Source organism: Acomys russatus, chromosome 17 (genome assembly GCF_903995435.1).
Source record: "Acomys russatus chromosome 17, mAcoRus1.1, whole genome shotgun sequence".
Taxonomy (NCBI): Eukaryota; Metazoa; Chordata; class Mammalia; order Rodentia; family Muridae; genus Acomys; species Acomys russatus.
Genome location: NC_067153.1, coordinates 3,557,057 through 3,573,510, shown reverse-complemented (window position 1 = coordinate 3,573,510; position 16,454 = coordinate 3,557,057). Strand labels below are relative to the sequence as shown.

Below are 16,454 nucleotides of genomic sequence, written 5' to 3'. Positions count from 1 at the left end.
CAAAAATCTAAAACCAAACAAACAAAAAAAGAAGTAAGGGTAAGCTCACATGTGTTTTCTGATAATTTAATGAACTTAAATCTAAGTAATTGTCCTTAGTTTTAAAAAAATATTTCAACTTTTTGTGATAAAAGAGCACTATATAGTAATTAAATTGCCATCTTGATGTAGCAGATATGACAGAATAAAATCTTTTAGTAGAAAGTAAAACATAATTGATAATTTTGTGGTTATTGTTTGTTTGATGAGAAAATTTATTATATGTAAGAGGCCAGGAGTGATAACCGCTGTCCCTCTGACTGGTTACCTCTGTCGTCAGCTGTCACTCGCCTTGTCTCACTGCAGGAGTGTTTGTCCACCACAGACAATGTCCTACGTTTTTGTGAACGATTCTTCACAGACTAACGTCCCCCTGCTCCAAGCCTGCATCGATGGAGACTTCACCTATTCCAAGCGGCTTTTGGAAAGTGGCTTCGACCCAAATATCCGCGACAGCAGGGGCAGGACAGGCCTTCACCTCGCCGCGGCTCGGGGCAATGTGGACATCTGCCAGCTGCTGCATAAGTTCGGGGCTGACCCACTGGCCACAGACTACCAGGGCAACACGGCCCTCCACCTGTGTGGCCATGTGGACACGATCCAGTTCTTAGTTTCCAATGGACTCAAAATTGATATTTGGTGAGTTTGTGTGCCACCGAAGCCCAGTCATTTCTTCCCGTTTGTCTCCGAGGCTACGGGCTGAGCACCACCTGACGCCTTGTAATGACAAGTCCAGGAAGGCAGTGAAGCCTCAGCCCTTCGTAGGCCAGTGTGCGAACACAGGGCCAGCCTCAGCTGTGTGCGTGTATGTGTGTGCGTGTGTGTGTGCACACGTGTGTGTGTGTGTGTGTGTACCAGCAGCTGGTTTCTATTAACTATAAAGTATAATTTAACAAAAGAAGGAGGAGGACTGTTTTATCAGCTTGTTCTAGACTCTCAGGCCAGTCTCTTCATTTTTTATTATTTTTAGGTCTTTCCCATGCGGGTATTCATATGTTGAGCACTATTCCCCCGCCCCTCCATTCCAACACTTTCTTTTCTCATTTTACACATGGAATAGGTAGTCAAGAAGTCACACAGCTTATGAAGGACAGGCTGGGATTTGAACCTATGTCCTCCGCAGAGCTCATGTGTCTTTTGTCGAATACCACAGTAGCCTTGTCATAGCGCTGGGCTGAGCCCTCTTCAGGCTGCACAGGTGGAGAGCGGCTGGGTGTGTGTTCTGTTTGGCCCCGTGCCACTCAATCTCTTGGCCTGGGAAAGGCCAGCTCACTTCAACTCTGAGCTAGAACTTTAAGCTGCAGGTTCTTGCTGTCCTGGTGGCCGGGGGCCATGGCCACCTGGATCCTAGCATGACAGCAGTGTCATGCTCTGACAGCAGCTGGCACTGGAGTCAGGGTGATCTGTTCTTCCTTTGCTAGTGTTAGATGCTCAGTGCTCAAGGCAGCTTCTCATTCTTAGGCCTTTTACATATACATGTACAAATATATGTGTGTGTGTACACACATATGCATATGTTTATATGAATATGTTCTGTGTATACAAAGACTGAGTCTAGAGAAATACATGATTATACTCACTGTGTGCACAAAGACTGAGTCTAGAGAAATACATGATTATACTCACTGTGTGCACAAAAAGACTGAGTCTAGAGAAATACATGATTATACTCACTGTGTGCACAAAGACTGAGTCTAGAGAAATACATGATTATACTCACTGTGTGCACAAAAAGACTGAGTCTAGATATTTGTGTGTGCGCACATTACATGTCTCTGTTCTTTCTTTTTCCTAAGTGTTCTTTTTATTTTTTTATTTTTTTCTTCCCTGGAAGGAAAAACCCAGTTAGTTCAACTGTCAGTTTCTGGCCTGCTTGGCTCTACTCTGGGTTTGACTTGTGAACCATTTGCGGCCCACACTTGGCTCACTGTAGTGCACCCATGGGAGCTGGCCATGTGCATGGCTGCTGCTGGCGTGACCCTTTCCTTCTGTGACCTTTCCAGCAATCATCAAGGCGCTACCCCCTTGGTCCTGGCAAAGCGCCGCGGTGTGAATAAAGACGTCATCCGGTTGCTGGAGTCCTTGGAAGAGCAGGAGGCAAAAGGGTTTAACAGAGGCGCGCACTCGAAGCTGGAGACCATGCAGACAGCGGAGAGCGAAAGGTACAGAGCACGGCCGGCTAAGGCACAGTAACAGCGACTCCCTGCTCTTGGTCACCCCTTGCTGTCAGGTGCAGAGCCGTGCGCTCTCTGAACTTCATGTATGTGCTGTGGCTTCAGATAACAGTCCAAAACTTGGCAGGAGTACCCAGTGACGACAGCTGAGCGATGAGTTAGAGGCACCACGTGGGGAGATCGGAGGCCCGACAGTTCAAAGTAGAGAGGAAGAGAGGGCCTTCCAGTGTTAAGTATGGATCTGGGGGGGGGGGGAGGAGGAGGGGGGAGGGGGAGGGAGAGAGGGGCCCGAGAAGCTGGGTACCATTGAAGAGAGCAGACGCGCTGCAAGGGCAGGGGGTGGAGGGCTGGAGTAGGGAGGAAGGAAGGAAGACCAACTCCAAACAGATCAGCCACTGAAAGAACTGTGTCTAGGCTCACACTGCAGTACTGCAATTCTGGCTGAGGCAGGAGAATTGCCACCAGTTCTAAGCCAGCCTTGGCTACAGAGTGAGACCCTGATCATGTGGGTCCTCACAGTTGTACACAAGCGCTCGTAGCACAGACAGATGAAAGCAAGTGACTTTCCCATGAGTTGGAAGTCAAGGAGTTGGGCTCCTCTAGGTAACCAGGGCTTGGATATGGCAACTGGCGTGTGTGATTGCTCTTCATCTAGCTGCAGTGGGGAGTGCAGGCCAGTCAGTCTGAAAGTCTGCAGAGTGCTGCTCTCTGCCCTGATGGCTCAGCAGGCAGCCAGCAGGCCTGACCTGGGTTTCAGTGGTGTGGAGCCTGGTAGGCTGCCATGGTGTTTCAGCTTCAAGCACTCAGTGAGTCAGCTGTCTCTTCCCAGGAACACAGCTGTGGCGTGGTCACTCAGACCTCTCACTGTGGGTCACCAAGGTCAGCGCTTCACAGCCCTCCTCTGTCTGATGCCTTTGGGCCACGCCCCCTTCCTTCTCATGTGCTGGCTGTGGGCTCCGCGCTCACTTAGTTCTGCTTTCTTAGTGTCAAGCGCTTCCTCTGGTCTTGACAGAGCAGAAGGTTTTACCGTGAACTGGGGAAGCTCCTGAGTTCTCCAGACGCTGACAAGCTGACAGAGTAACAGGAAGTCAGACACTCGCAGCCCGTTCCTTCACCTCTCAGGGGTTTGCACTCCGTGTGCCAAGGGCACTCAGCAGTGCTTACTCTGCCTCTGCAGAGTAACATGAAATTACTTTCATCTTTCTCTACCATAATAGGTTACTTTAAACTTCTTTTTAAAGATGTACATCTCTCTGTGTGTGTATGTGTGTGTGTGTGTGCGCACGTGCATGCGCATGCGTGCATTTGTGTATACTGATGTGCACGTATGTGCACTGGTAGAGAGGCCAGAAGAGGGTTCCAGGTGTCCATCAATCACTGTCCACTCCTTCTTTTGAGCAGGGTTTCTCCTGAGCCCAGGGTTTGTGTTTCCTCCCTTGGAGCTGGGGTTCCAGGCATGTGTGGGGTGCCTGGCCTGTTCTGTGGCTGCAGGGGTGCAAACATGTGTGGGGTGCCTGGCCTGTTCTGTGGCTGCAGGGGTGCAAACATGTGTGGGGTGCCTGGCCTGTTCTGTGGCTGCAGGGGTTTAAGCCCCAATCCTCAAGATTGCACACAAGTGCTCATAACTATGGTGCCATTTCTCCAGCCGCCCCACCCCCTTCACTGTGACAATGTTCGCTAGTGCGTGTTTCTCAGTGTATTCTGGAGATGTCGTTTTGACACCGACCAGTAGGTCTTTATCAGAAATGGCCTTTATTTTGCCCGTCACGATTACTAATTACGTAGGTCAGGGTTAGAGTTTGGCGAGCATGGGAGCAATGGCAGTCCTGCTTGCCCAGCGTCTTTCGTGGCGTGTGTGCAGCTACAGCTCTGTGGACACCGAAGCCTCTCGGTATAAATTATTAACACCGCTGCTACTCAGTTCCACTTAGCCCGGCCTCAGTGTCACAGCAGGTGAGATAAATCCACTCAAAAGCAGTGTTAGAGCCAGGCATGGTGCTGCACGCCTGCAGTCGTAGCACTTGGGGAGGCAGAGGCAGGCCGCTCTCTGTGAGTTTGAGGCCAGGCTGGCCTTGGGTCACGCTTGGTGGGTGAAGCGTGTTCTCACGCCCCTTTCCTGTCTTCCTCCTCCCGCAGTGCCATGGAGAGCCATTCTCTGCTCAACCCCAACCTCCAGCAAGGCGAGGGGGTCCTGTCCAGCTTCCGGACCACATGGCAGGAGTTCGTGGAGGACCTGGGCTTCTGGAGGGTCTTGCTCTTGCTCTTGGTCATTGCTTTACTGTCCCTGGGCATTGCCTACTACGTGAGTGGGGTGCTGCCCTTCGTGGACAACCAGCCTGAGCTGGTGCACTGAGGGCTGCGGGGATCGGGCAGGGGCCTGTGTGTGGCCTCCAGCTCTGAGCCTCTGTCTTAGCACAAGGCGTGAGGGCTGCCTGGCTTTCGTTTTGGATTTGTAATTACTGTGGCCCTCCAGAAGAACGATGCGTTCCAGTGAAGTCACCTATCCTGCACCCTGATGCTACCTTGGACGCAGCCTGTGTCTAAAGAAGACATCCCCAGGCTTGTGGGACCCAAGTGTGGACACCCAAGGCCTCACAGCAGGGACCCGACTCTGGTGGAGGAGCAGTGACCCCTTTTTTTTTTTTAATAGCCCTGGTTTTTTTTGTTGTTGTTGTTGTTTGTTGGTTTGTTTTACTTTCCTGGGGAGAGGAGAGAGTGAAAACTTTCAACTTAATTTTTGATTTTTTTTTCACAATAGGAATTTGTAATATGACCAATTAGCAACTTTGACTTTAAAAGTCTATTTTCAAGCTAATCAGACAGCAAAAGGTTTTGAACGTCGGCAGTCTTTTCTTTAACATGGGTTGACTTGCTCTGTGTCTGCGAAAATCAGCTTGCAGAGGTCAGCTCTCTTTCCAGCCTCATCCCGTTTTACTCTTGAGATGTCCTCTTCAGAAAAGCACCAGGAAACCGTTGTAGTGAGAGAAGAAGAGCCTTCTCCCCAGTGTCCCCCTGACTGGGCAGTGCCGCCGAGACACTGGCCCTTCAGTCCTGTAAGCCAGCGTGTTGTCGCGGCTCATCACAGCTAACCTGTGTCTGTGCGTCACGTGCCCTGAACAGCATTGTGCTGCTGTCATGGTGCATGGCGTGAGTAGGACTGTGGGCCCCAAACTCTGCTGCAGCTTCCGGCAGTGTTTGAAACCCCTTTTTGGTTCTGTAATATAGAGATGACGATTTTTATGTTACTACAGTGAATGAAGTATTAGGAAGCCCTCTTTGGTTCTGTAATAAAGAAATAAATCACAGCTTTTATGTTATCACAGAGAGTGGAGGCTTAGTGATGGCTTGTTGAGTAAAATCTGCAGTGGAGAACTAATGGGTTTGTTTCCTGTGGCAGAGGCACCGCTAGTTGACTGAGTAGAGGGGCCCTTCTGCGAGCCTCTCGCTTGCTGGTATTTTCTTACCTGTTTGCAGATACCAGGTACTGACACTTTCCTGTCATGTGGCTTTATCCCGTCTGACAGGAGTTTGCAGCTCCTGAGCGGCTGCCTCAGATTCAGCGTGCAGTGTCTTGCTTTTAGTGAGTCATGTTTGGTGGAGTGCAAGGGGGTGGCAGGCTTTGCTTCTTGCATGGAGAACATGGAATTCAGGTTCCGAGTATGCGCAGGCCGAGGGCTGGGGAGTCGGCTTTCCCTCTGTGTGTCTGAATGTGCGTCCTGTGTAAATACGCTGCGTCCCCCACCCCTGCTTCCTGCCCAGCTGCTTCCTTTGTGTTGTGTGCTCCGCGTCACTCATTCAGCAATGCTACCAATAAATGCATTTATCAACCCTCGGTCACCAGCGTTTTCTTAGTGTATCATATTTCAGTATCTTGTAATGGGTTGGCGCCCTGGTGTAAATAGAGGCTTACAAATGCCTGAGGACTCCTCAGTGCACATTGCATGTGGAGCTAAGTGTGGAGGTCAGTGTCCTGACTCGGCACGCTCATTCCTGGAGACCAAGGGCCCTGGCTGTCCTAGCGTTCTGGTGAATCATTTGAGTCAAGGTGGAAGAGTAACTTCAACAAAGTCACTGTAGTGTGGACGTTCCCAGCCGCTGGGCGTTGGAAGCCATGCCTAGGCTGGCTGTGTGACACAGGGCTGTGGATGGGGGCTGGGCCGCCGATGCCACAGGTAGGAAAACAGCAGAAACACTGAGTCCAGATTAAAGTTCAGATCCCCAGTGTCGGACACGACATGTTCAAGTAAGCAGGCTGGCTGTGGTGGTCTGTGTCCTCTGGTGGCCTTCACTGCGCTATGGCAAGCTGACAGCATTAAAGGCCAAGTGTGTGAAGGTCTCACCCAGTCCCCATTTGATTATCAAAGGAGAGTCGCTGCAAACCTCCCCTCCCCTTGGTCTTCTCAAAACCAAATCCATGCCACCTTCTCTATAGTGCATTACATGGTGGAAATGTGTCGGGGTGCTCCGCAGAAGGCCCATGTCAGGCACAGGCCAGACAACACCATTCACTGTGTGGTTCAGTTCTTGGAAGAGCATTGTCTCTTCAGAGTCACCTTGGGCTGCAGACTTGCCTTAGGAGTTCAGTGACTATGGGAACCAGCCTACATCTAAGCCCTGGAGGCCATGCAGTGACTTAGATGGTGGTGTTTAACAGTGCTGGCGCACGCCCTCGATCCCAGCACTCAGGAGGCAGAGGCCGCTGCATCTCTGTAAGCTTGAGGCCAGACTGGTCTACAGAGCAAGTTCCAGGACAGCCAGAGCTACACAAACAAACCCTGTCTCGAAAAAACAATACATACATGCATTGCTATTCATAAGCAGCCAGTGCAGCGGTACACACTTACCTGTCAACCCAACACCCAGAACTCTGAGGCAAGCAGCTCATGCATTCAAGGCTAACCCAAGCTACGTGGTGAGACACGCTCAGATAACAAAGCAAACACATAGACATCATTCACTGTCTACTGTGCCGCAGGGACCCTCTAGGTGTCACTGAGCCCTTCCTTGTGTTTCCCTGTGCTCCCTCCCTCCTCGCATTCCCAGCCTTTCTGCAGAGCCTGAGGTGTGCTTGGGAGTGAGGGAGCGGCCCACACTTGGATGAAGCTCCTCCAATTTGCTCAGAAGCCACTCTGTCCAGGGTGTATAACAGGTTTTCCATCTTTCTCTCCCTCTGTAAAGGTTTACTTACTTATTTTTTCCTCGATGCTGCTACCTTGACAGAAGTGACTTTAAATTTGATAATAAGTCATGACCTAAGGAAAAGCTGAGAAAATCTTTCCTGGAATTCTTACAAATGTGTGCATTACCAGTCTATAAAACATATCAGCAAATTTCTATTTTTTTTTTCTTTTTATAGTATCTTTTTATGTGTGTTTAAAGCGTTACAACACTTGGCCTGGTAAGGTGGCTCATCCAGTAAAAGCTTTTGCTGTGTAAGCCGGAACTCCGTAGTGTGACCCCTGGAACCCACATAAAGGTACATGAAAGGCTGGGCATGGTGGCGCACGCCTTTGATTCCAGCATTTAGGAGGCAGAAGCAGCTGGAGTTCAAGGCCAACCTGGTCTACATGGTGAGTTCCAGGATACCCAGGGCTACATAGAAAGACCCTGTCTCAACAAACCAAAAATAAAATAAAACAAAAAGCAAAAATGGTGGATGGAGAGAAGCAACTCCACAGATTGTCCTCAGACCTTCATACATGTGCTCTGACATGTGACATGCCACACTGGTTCTACAGAACAGATGCGTGTTTGTGTGTCCACAGACCAGGGTCTCGGTAGGAGACGTGGTAACAAAGCAAACATTTTGAAAGTGCTGTGTGGTACTTTCCCCTCCTCTAACCGCTGACGCAGCAGTCTTTACCCACAAGTTCAGAGTTAACTTCGACATCTAAAGACTCTAGGTCAGAGTAGTAGGAGCTGTTTTATGTGTTGGCACTTAGCACAGAAAAATAAGGTTTGAAATAGTTTCTAGGTCACTGGCACAGAAACTGGTAAAAAGCTGCAAGCTGCTTTGGAAAGTCCTGGTTAGTCCAGTTCCATCAGCACAGGCTGTGCTTTCAGGCTGTGAGTCATGCTAAAGAGGAGAGGAAATACAGGGAACCCCAGCCTCTCAGATGCTGACCAGACACTCCCGGGCCTGGGCAGGCCTCTGTCACTGTAGCAGCTGTCCTGAGTTAGGAGGCAGGCTGGCACATCCACCTTTCATTTGAGCCATTGGCCTTGGTTATTTTCGGGAATTCTGAGTTTGGATCAGCCAGTGGACGCTGCGGCTTTTGCTGCCAAATATGTAGACTTGGTCGCGAAGGCCCCAGCTCTAACCTGAGGTGAACTGGCCTTTGTCAAAACTTTAAACTCCCCAAATCTCTGATTTTATGTGTAGGACAGAAATAATAGTGACATCTCAGGTTTTTTTTTTTTTATAATTAATAAAAATAATAACTACCTTGTTTCAGTGTGGGCCAGGCTCTACAAAGAGTTGAAACCGTCATTACCCGTAAAGAGAGTGATTTTGAAAGGTTAAGTGTGGCCCAGTTGGGTGGCACATTCAGGAGGCAGAGGCAGGAGTGTCTCTGAGTTCAAGGCCACCTTGGTCTATAGAGTGAAGCCCAGGACATCCAAGGCTACATAGAGAAATCCTGTCTAAAAACAAAACAAAACAGAAACAAAAAAAGGAGGGGTGCGGGGAGGAAAGGATGGTTAAGTGTGGGACAGGGAGGTGGCTCAGGGCATCGTGGGGCAGGGTCGTGGGCAGGGAGGTGGCTCAGTGCATCATGGGGCAGGGAGGTGGCTCAGTGCATCGTGGGGCAGGGAGGTGGCTCAGGGCATCGTGGGGCAGGGTCGTGGGCAGGGAGGTGGCTCAGTGCATCATGGGGCAGGGAGGTGGCTCAGGGCGTTGTGGGGCAGGGAGGTGGCTCAGTGCTCGTGGGGGCAGGGAGGTGGCTTAGGGTATTGTGGGGCAGTCATGGGCAGGGAGGTGGCTCAGGATGTTGTGTGTCAGGGAGGTGGCTCGGGGCATCGTGGGGCAGGGAGGTGGCTCAGTGCATCATGGGGCAGAGTCGTGGGCAGGGAGGTAGCTCAGGGTGTTGTGTGTCAGGGAGGTGGCTCAGTGCATCATGGGGCAGGGAGGTGGCTCAGGGCATCAGTGTGTGCTGCACAAGCATAAGGCCTGACTTTGAGACCCCCAAACCCACATAGCTGGTATTGGCAATGCAGACTGAAGAAATCAGAAGCCCAGGCCCAGCTAACCTGGCATGCATCATCAAACAACAGACAGAAAAACAGTCTCCAAGAAGGCAGAAGACAAGGATGGACACCCGAGGTTGACCTCTGACCTCCACATGAACACTGAACATGGACTTGCCCACACTTTACACTTGAAGTCTGTCTCCTGGAATCCTGGAGGCTTTCAAACCAGAGTCTAACTCAGGAGAATTTGTGATCAACCCCTCCCGAACTCATCCTGTTATTGTTGAGTGAGAACCATGCCTGAAGGCATTTGGTTATTTTTTAAGGACTCAGAATATGTTATTTCTGTCTGACTCAGCAGACTAAATGACGATTTTGTTGACTGGACTCTTAACTTTTTATGTTCGGCTGATCTGTATGCTGTCATAAAATGTGTGATTTGCTGAAGTTTTCCATGTTTTCATAGCAACAGCTTTATTACAGTCTGTGGAATTGTAGCCCTTCCTTCCATGAAGCAGCCTCTTAAAAATAATCTTTTTTTTTTACTCATGTTTTTATTTTTAGGTTTATTTTATGTGTGTGGGTATTTTCCCTGCATGTATGTCTGTACACTGTGTGCATGTCTGGTGCCTGCAGAGGTCGTAAGAGGGCATGGGAGGACAAGAACTGCAGTGATGATGGTTGTCAACAGCCGTGTGGGTGCTGGGGACTGAACCCAGGTCCTTTGCAGGAGCACACGTGCTCTTAACTGCCGAGCCATCTCAGCCTCCCCCTGCTCCGGCCCCCTTTGGAGATAATGGCTTACTAGCTGACCTGGAACTAACTCACTGTGTAGATCAGGCTGGCCAGGCCTGTGCCTGCTGAGTGTTAGGATTAAAGGTGTGCACCACATGCCCGGCACTGAAGACACCCCTAACAAAGCAGTAGGGCCCAGAGACTGTCCAACAGTGGAAAGAAAACACCCAGGCACATAGCCCGGAACTGGCCAATCCCAGGGCTTCATTGAACAGGGAAGAACAGACTTTCTTAAGACATGGGCAACTTCAAAAGCCAGATGTGCAACTCCAGGGATTAGTTCTGGTGGAGTTTTGTGGGGATGCAGACAGCAGTTGCCACAGTGGCTTCAGAGCCTGCCGTAACCCTCCCTGGCCCTGAGAGTGAGGCCCGTGGAGCTGTGTTTTCTCTGAGGTTGGGCCTGCTCTGTCTAGAAAACCCGTACTCTTTTCCTGCTCACTGCACCGCAGTTGTACTGACAGTAAAGCCCAGAGCTGTGGGGACATCAGCCTGCCTAATTACAAGGCTGGGAGCGGCACAGCAGGTGGGTCGGCTCAGGAAAGGTATTGATACATAATTACCCTTCAGGGATGAGTTTTATTAGGAGAAAGGACCCTGGATGAGATCAGGCCTTGAGGTGGAAGAGTTAGAAACTGTACAATATATTAAAAACAGCAGGCAGGCCCTATGCTGGCTCGTGGTTTTTTTTTTCCCAATTAGTAACCATTTATTTATTTTTCTTTTTACATATGCATTTATATTATTACACATATATACAATAAACTACCTACAGCAAGAAGAGCCACGAAACAATCAGGAATTATATAAATATTTCATTCATAGTGTTTTGGCTGTTTGTATTTAGCAGCCTTGAAGAAAACATCTTTCCTATCTTGGTGAGTCTAAAATTCTGAATGTAAATCAATATCTATCGTATCTCATCATTACCAACTTAAAACACCTATCTCGACCTAAGAACATCTTAACCCCCAAACAACTAAACTTAATTGTAAAACTAAACTATCTGGTCTTCAACCCCATCAGAGACTTGAGAAGGAATAAAATTAATTACCTGAGTGAACTGGAACTGCAGGCTAGCAGCTTCCAAGATGAAAAAAAAAAAAAAAAAAAAATGACAGAGACCGTTTGCTGCCTGAACAGTCACTCACATCTCTCTATAACGTTGGAGCATCATCTTCAGCCTTCTGGCCCAATCTATCTGACAGACATTTATGAGGCAGGACAACTTAGGACTTGTTACCCTGTCTTGGCAGAGTTTGGGCGCCAGTTCTGCCGGCATCCAAGCTTGCCCATTTTTAGGCATAATTCTGTCTGTGGCAGAAACAGGACATTTTGCCCAGTGGCTTGTTTGCCACATTGAAGCCATCTCCATAAGGATGTTCTTTGATGCTCATCGTCCTCTTTGAGGTAGGCTGGGTGTTGACAGGAGTTAGCCTGTCTTATTGTCACAGAGTCTTTAAACTAGTAAAAACATCGTTAAAGGCCTGTGCTAGCTAGTTTTATGACAACTCGACAAATGTTTACATCACTAGATCATCAGAGAGGAGGGGACCTCAGCTGAGAAGCTGCCTCCGTAAGATCAGCTGTAGGTAAGCTTCTAGGACATTGTCTTAATTAGTGACGGGTGGGGGAGGGCCCAGCTCCTTGGTGCTACCCCTGGGCTGATGGTCCCACTGTTGGGCTGGTGGTCCCACCCCTGGGCTGGTTGTCCTGGGTGCTTTAAGAAAGCAGGCTGAGCAAGCCGGTTAGCAGCACTCTTCCACAGCCTCTGCAGCAGCTCCTGCCTTCAGGTTCCTGCCTGGTTTGAGTTCCTGCTTTGGCTTCTCTTAATAGACTGTGACCTAGGATAGGTAAGCCAAATAAACACTTTCCTCCCTAAGTTGTCTTTGATTGTGACAGTCCATTAACCCTAACTAAGACAGGGACTTCAACTCGAAAGGAAGAGAGGCTTCTCCTTAAGACTTGGAGAGGAGCTTCGTCAAGAGGGACGTTGTAAAGTAAGCAGAGAGAGAGAGAGAGAGCCGTCGTGGATGGAATGGTGGGGCGTGCATGCGCACGCGCACACACACTCATGCATGAGCAAACAGAAGTGTCTGGTTTTTATAGCCTTTTAAGTAGTGGCAAGAAGCTCTGCGTACATGGTTTATCTGCTGTCGCATATGTTACCAGGAACAAGCTACTGGCTGGAGCAATAAATAAGGGACTGTGGAGGCCCCGCTTTCACACTGGGCTGGGGATCAGAATGGCGTGCTGTTGAGTGGCTGGCCTTTGGGCCCCAGGCCGCCAGTCTTTAGTCTTGTTTTGTAGTGCTCAGGGTTGAACCTAGGCCTCCTGCACCAGGCAGACCTTTCTCCAGTCTCCAACCAAGACCGTGTGACCTTGGGCAATTTGCCTGCCTAGACTCAGTTGCACTTGCTAATGAGACAATGAAATGGCTCCCCGAGCTGAGCCTCGCTCCTTGGTGTGGTGTGGTGTGGTGTGTTGCCTTCCTGCTTCTGTCCTGTTCCCTAGTCTTCTGACAGAAGGACAGGTCAGCTCCCAGCATGGACACTGACTGACTAGGTAGGCTCCCGGATGCTTTCAGCTCCGTGAGTTTCCTTTAAATAATACCACAATTACTCTTCAAAGAACATTGAAGCCAGCCTCAGTCTGCACAGCATGCCCAGGACATCTGAGGAGACGTGCCCTTCCCCCAGGTGCCCAGAGAGCTTATGTTGCTAGCCTCATTTCTCTGTGGCCTCGGTCGGTCCTGGCACATCTGTTTGCGATAATGGATGACACTGGGGGCTGCCACCTTTCTGGCTTGTGCAGACTGGAGAACTGAGGTGTGGACATAAGCAAGGCTTTCTGTACCTTCTAACAGCAGAGGCACACAGGCCCCACTATCTTCAGGAAGGGAGGCAGAAACCATGATTTGGGGGCCACTGTCGCTAGAGAGGGAGCAAAGGGCCTGCTGCCCTGTGTCACCCCGTAAGTGCTGAGGGAGAAAAGAGCACTGCAGCCGTGCAGATGGCTTGTCACCTTCGGGCCTCCCTGTGTTTCTAGTTCCTTCTCTGCCTCTAGGATGTGAGGCAAATCACGTCCACTTGGTCTTCAACAAAAGGCTGCTTCCTTGTCTGAAAGACAACTCCTGGCTGGTGATGTCAAGCTGTTTTGTCTGTCCCCAAGGACACTGGGGATTCAATTTCAGTTGTAAAGAAAATAGTCTAGGGAAAAAAGGCTATTTGCTTCATTTGGAAAATTAAAAAAGAAAAAAAAAAAAAACATAAATATTGTGTGCAAAGTAAAAGTGCCCCGGAGTAGGCAGGCCTGAGGCTCAGCTCCTCTGCCCACCGTGCAACAGGGTAGCTCTCCTGCTTCTCCCCTGCCTGTACCCCTGCCTCATGCCCTCTTCCTGGGGACCCTCTCTTTAATTGCAGAAGGGCAAGCTGGCTAGAAGTGCTTTCCTGGCTCGCATTCTTGTGGCACCTGTGCCCATCTGTACTTCTTCCCCACTTCTAGCCCTGCCATCTCCTGTTCCTGCTTTTCTTATTGTTGTTTTCTCCACAGTAAACACACATGAGAGAGAGAGGCAGAGAGCAGAGAATTCGTCCCATTGTGCTATCCCAAGCCAGACCATCAGCTACGAGTTTACCAGGGGCAAAGAACTGAACACCAGGGCTAGCTTTTTAAAAAGTCTTTTTAAGGTTTATTTTGTTGTATGTGCACAAGTTTTGCTTGCCTCTGTGTGTGTGTGTGTGTGTGTGTGTGTGTGTGTGTGTGTGTGTGTGGTGTATGGTGTTAGCATACTGCCCCCAGTCTGCCTATCGACCTATGATGTCATACCTGCCTGCCATTAGATGGGCCAGCTGCCCAGGATATAAAAAGGACAAACTCACTTGCTTTCCCTCTCTTGCCCCGTTTTCTCTCTCGCTCCCTCCCCCACCCCTTTTGATTTTTCAATACAGGGTTTCTCTGTGTAGTCCTGGCTGTCCTGGGCTCACTTTGTAGACCAGGCTGGCCTCGAGCTCACAGAGATCCGCCTGCCTCTGCCTCCCGAGTGCTGGGATTAAAGGTGTGCGCCACCGTGCCTGGCTCCTCTCTTGCTGTCTCTGTCTCTCAGTCTCTTTCTCTCTGAGGTGCCCCTCCCCCTTCCCTGCTGTTCCACACTCCTATAATAAACCTCTCCATATCATATCTCTGGTGCCTGCACCTGGTACCTGTGGAGGTCAGAGGGGGCCATCTTCAGACTTCACCCCATTTTAAGGCCCCGTGCTCCCAGGTTCAAGCTGTCAGCTAGAGCTACAAACACCCCATGATTTCAGACAGACGGGGTCCCTGGTCTGCTGGACCACTGCTGTGTTCTCCTGTACTTCCCAGAAGCAGCTCTGTAGGATCTGTTCCTCCAGTGCCTTCAGGGCCATTCCCATGTCCTGGCCCCAAAGGCCAAGTGAACCTAGCACACAGTTGGGGGACAGCCTTGGGGAGGGACGCAGAACTGGTTTTGTTCCCATCTCAGGCAGGAAGTGGTGTGGATTCTGAGGCAAAATGATGGACGAATAAAAACAAAGGCAAATATTAAAAAAAAAAAAAAGCCCCATTATCACAGTTAATAAGCTCCCCACAGGCCCCTGAGATAGAAGGAGTCTTCAGTTTAGACTTAGGGTAATGTAGATTTTCAAGGTCTTATGATTTGATTTTTAGATGTGGAGATACAGCTAACACAAGCCACATATGCCCCTTGAATTTTCTAGTAGTTACATGTGTGTGTCTCAGTATACTGGGCCGTGCTGCTGTAGGCGGATGCCATCTACATGATGTTCCGGATTGTACAGCAATTCCTGTGACCTCTGACCTGAGAACACAGCAGTGGCCCAGCAGACCAGGGACCCCATCTGTCTGAGATCGCGGGTGTTTGTAGCTCTAGCTGGCAGCTTGAATCTGGGAGAGCGGGCCTAAAAAAGGAGGCGGACTAAAGTCTTGTGCAATAGCCAGCTTTATTCAGAGCCTCCGAGGGTTAAGAAGAGTCAGGTGAGCATGGTGCTCAGTCACAAGGACGCGCCACAGGTGGCAAAAACATGCTTTTCCACAGAAGCAGAGGAATGACAGCAGCTGAAGTAAACTCTCTGGAAGGTATTGGGGGTGCAATATATTCTAATGCTAAATACTGGCCCCCAAGATCTGGTTGCCACCCAGACGAGTGCATTCTCACGGACACAGTGTGTTGTATACACTTTGCTCACCGATAGCTGGCAGCGGCGGAGCTTAGGTTCCTGGGCTCGGGCGAGGTGTGTTAGCATACAGGCGTTCCCACTGGACTGCCTTTTAGGGGCCCAGCAACCTCTGACATCATCACCTACCACCCCTAGGTGTGCCAGGTATGTGCTGGATAAAAAGGACCCAATAGCCTCTCTAGCTCTCTCTCCGTTTCTCTCCCTCTGTCTGTCTCTCTTCACATCTGTTTCTGTCATGGGTGTCCTCCTCTTTTCTCCCCCCCTTTCCCACAATAAATCTCCTTCCAACCAGATCTGTTGTGTGACGTCTTAATCATTATTATAACAAGATGGGACCCACAGAACAGAAGATGGAGAGGAGGAAGTTGCCAGGGGGCAGTATGGACCATGAGCACATGGCCGTGAAGGCTGGCCTGATGGGAGCAGAAGCAGCTCAGGCAGAAACAATTACAGCAAGTAACTTGGGGTCTGTAACTGGGAAATAGCAAGTTAGCGTAGAGGGTTGGTACCTGCCCAGCTATGGTGCTTTAAATCTTTTATAATTCTAAAAGGCCTTTGTCTTCGATTGTTTGGGAACTAGCTGAGGTAGAAAAGCCCTCTAGAGTCTAGTATTCAATTCCACAACAGGAAAGGGCCTTTGGGACTTCAGCTGCTGCAGCGTGTGCATGCGCACACACGTGTGTGTGTGTGTGTGTGTGTGTGTGTGTGTGTGCATGTACACGCATGAGTGTGTGCCTATGTGCGTGCATGTGTGTGTGTGCGTCTGTGTGCACCCACATGTATATATGTGTGTGCGCGCAATACTCCGAAGGAGGAATCTCACTTTTCGGGAGAGCCTGGAATGAGAGACGGAGACCAGCTCAATGCAAAAGCAAGAGGTTTATTGACCAAGCACGCTGGGGTCCACCTGCACTCTGGGGAGAGACAACCCTGAACAGAAGAATCTTAGGGTTTTTATATTCTTAGGCTGTGCAGATTTTGTAACAGCAGGCTAAAAGCAACTCATTGGTGGGTTCAGATTGGGTGGAGGCCGGATCTCAAGGGA

General features: G+C 49.8%; 1 protein-coding gene across 1 annotated transcript; it reads left to right on the top strand.

The window, feature by feature from the left end:
* The first annotated feature begins 313 nt into the window (after positions 1-313).
* Ankrd46 (ankyrin repeat domain 46) lies at positions 314-4,655 on the top strand. The gene is made up of 3 exons (XM_051159477.1): positions 314-678; positions 2,043-2,201; positions 4,350-4,655. Exons 1-3 carry the CDS (start codon positions 368-370, stop codon positions 4,564-4,566), a joined length of 687 nt encoding a protein of 228 aa, XP_051015434.1. The 5' UTR covers positions 314-367; the 3' UTR covers positions 4,567-4,655.
* The last annotated feature ends 11,799 nt before the right edge of the window (positions 4,656-16,454 follow it).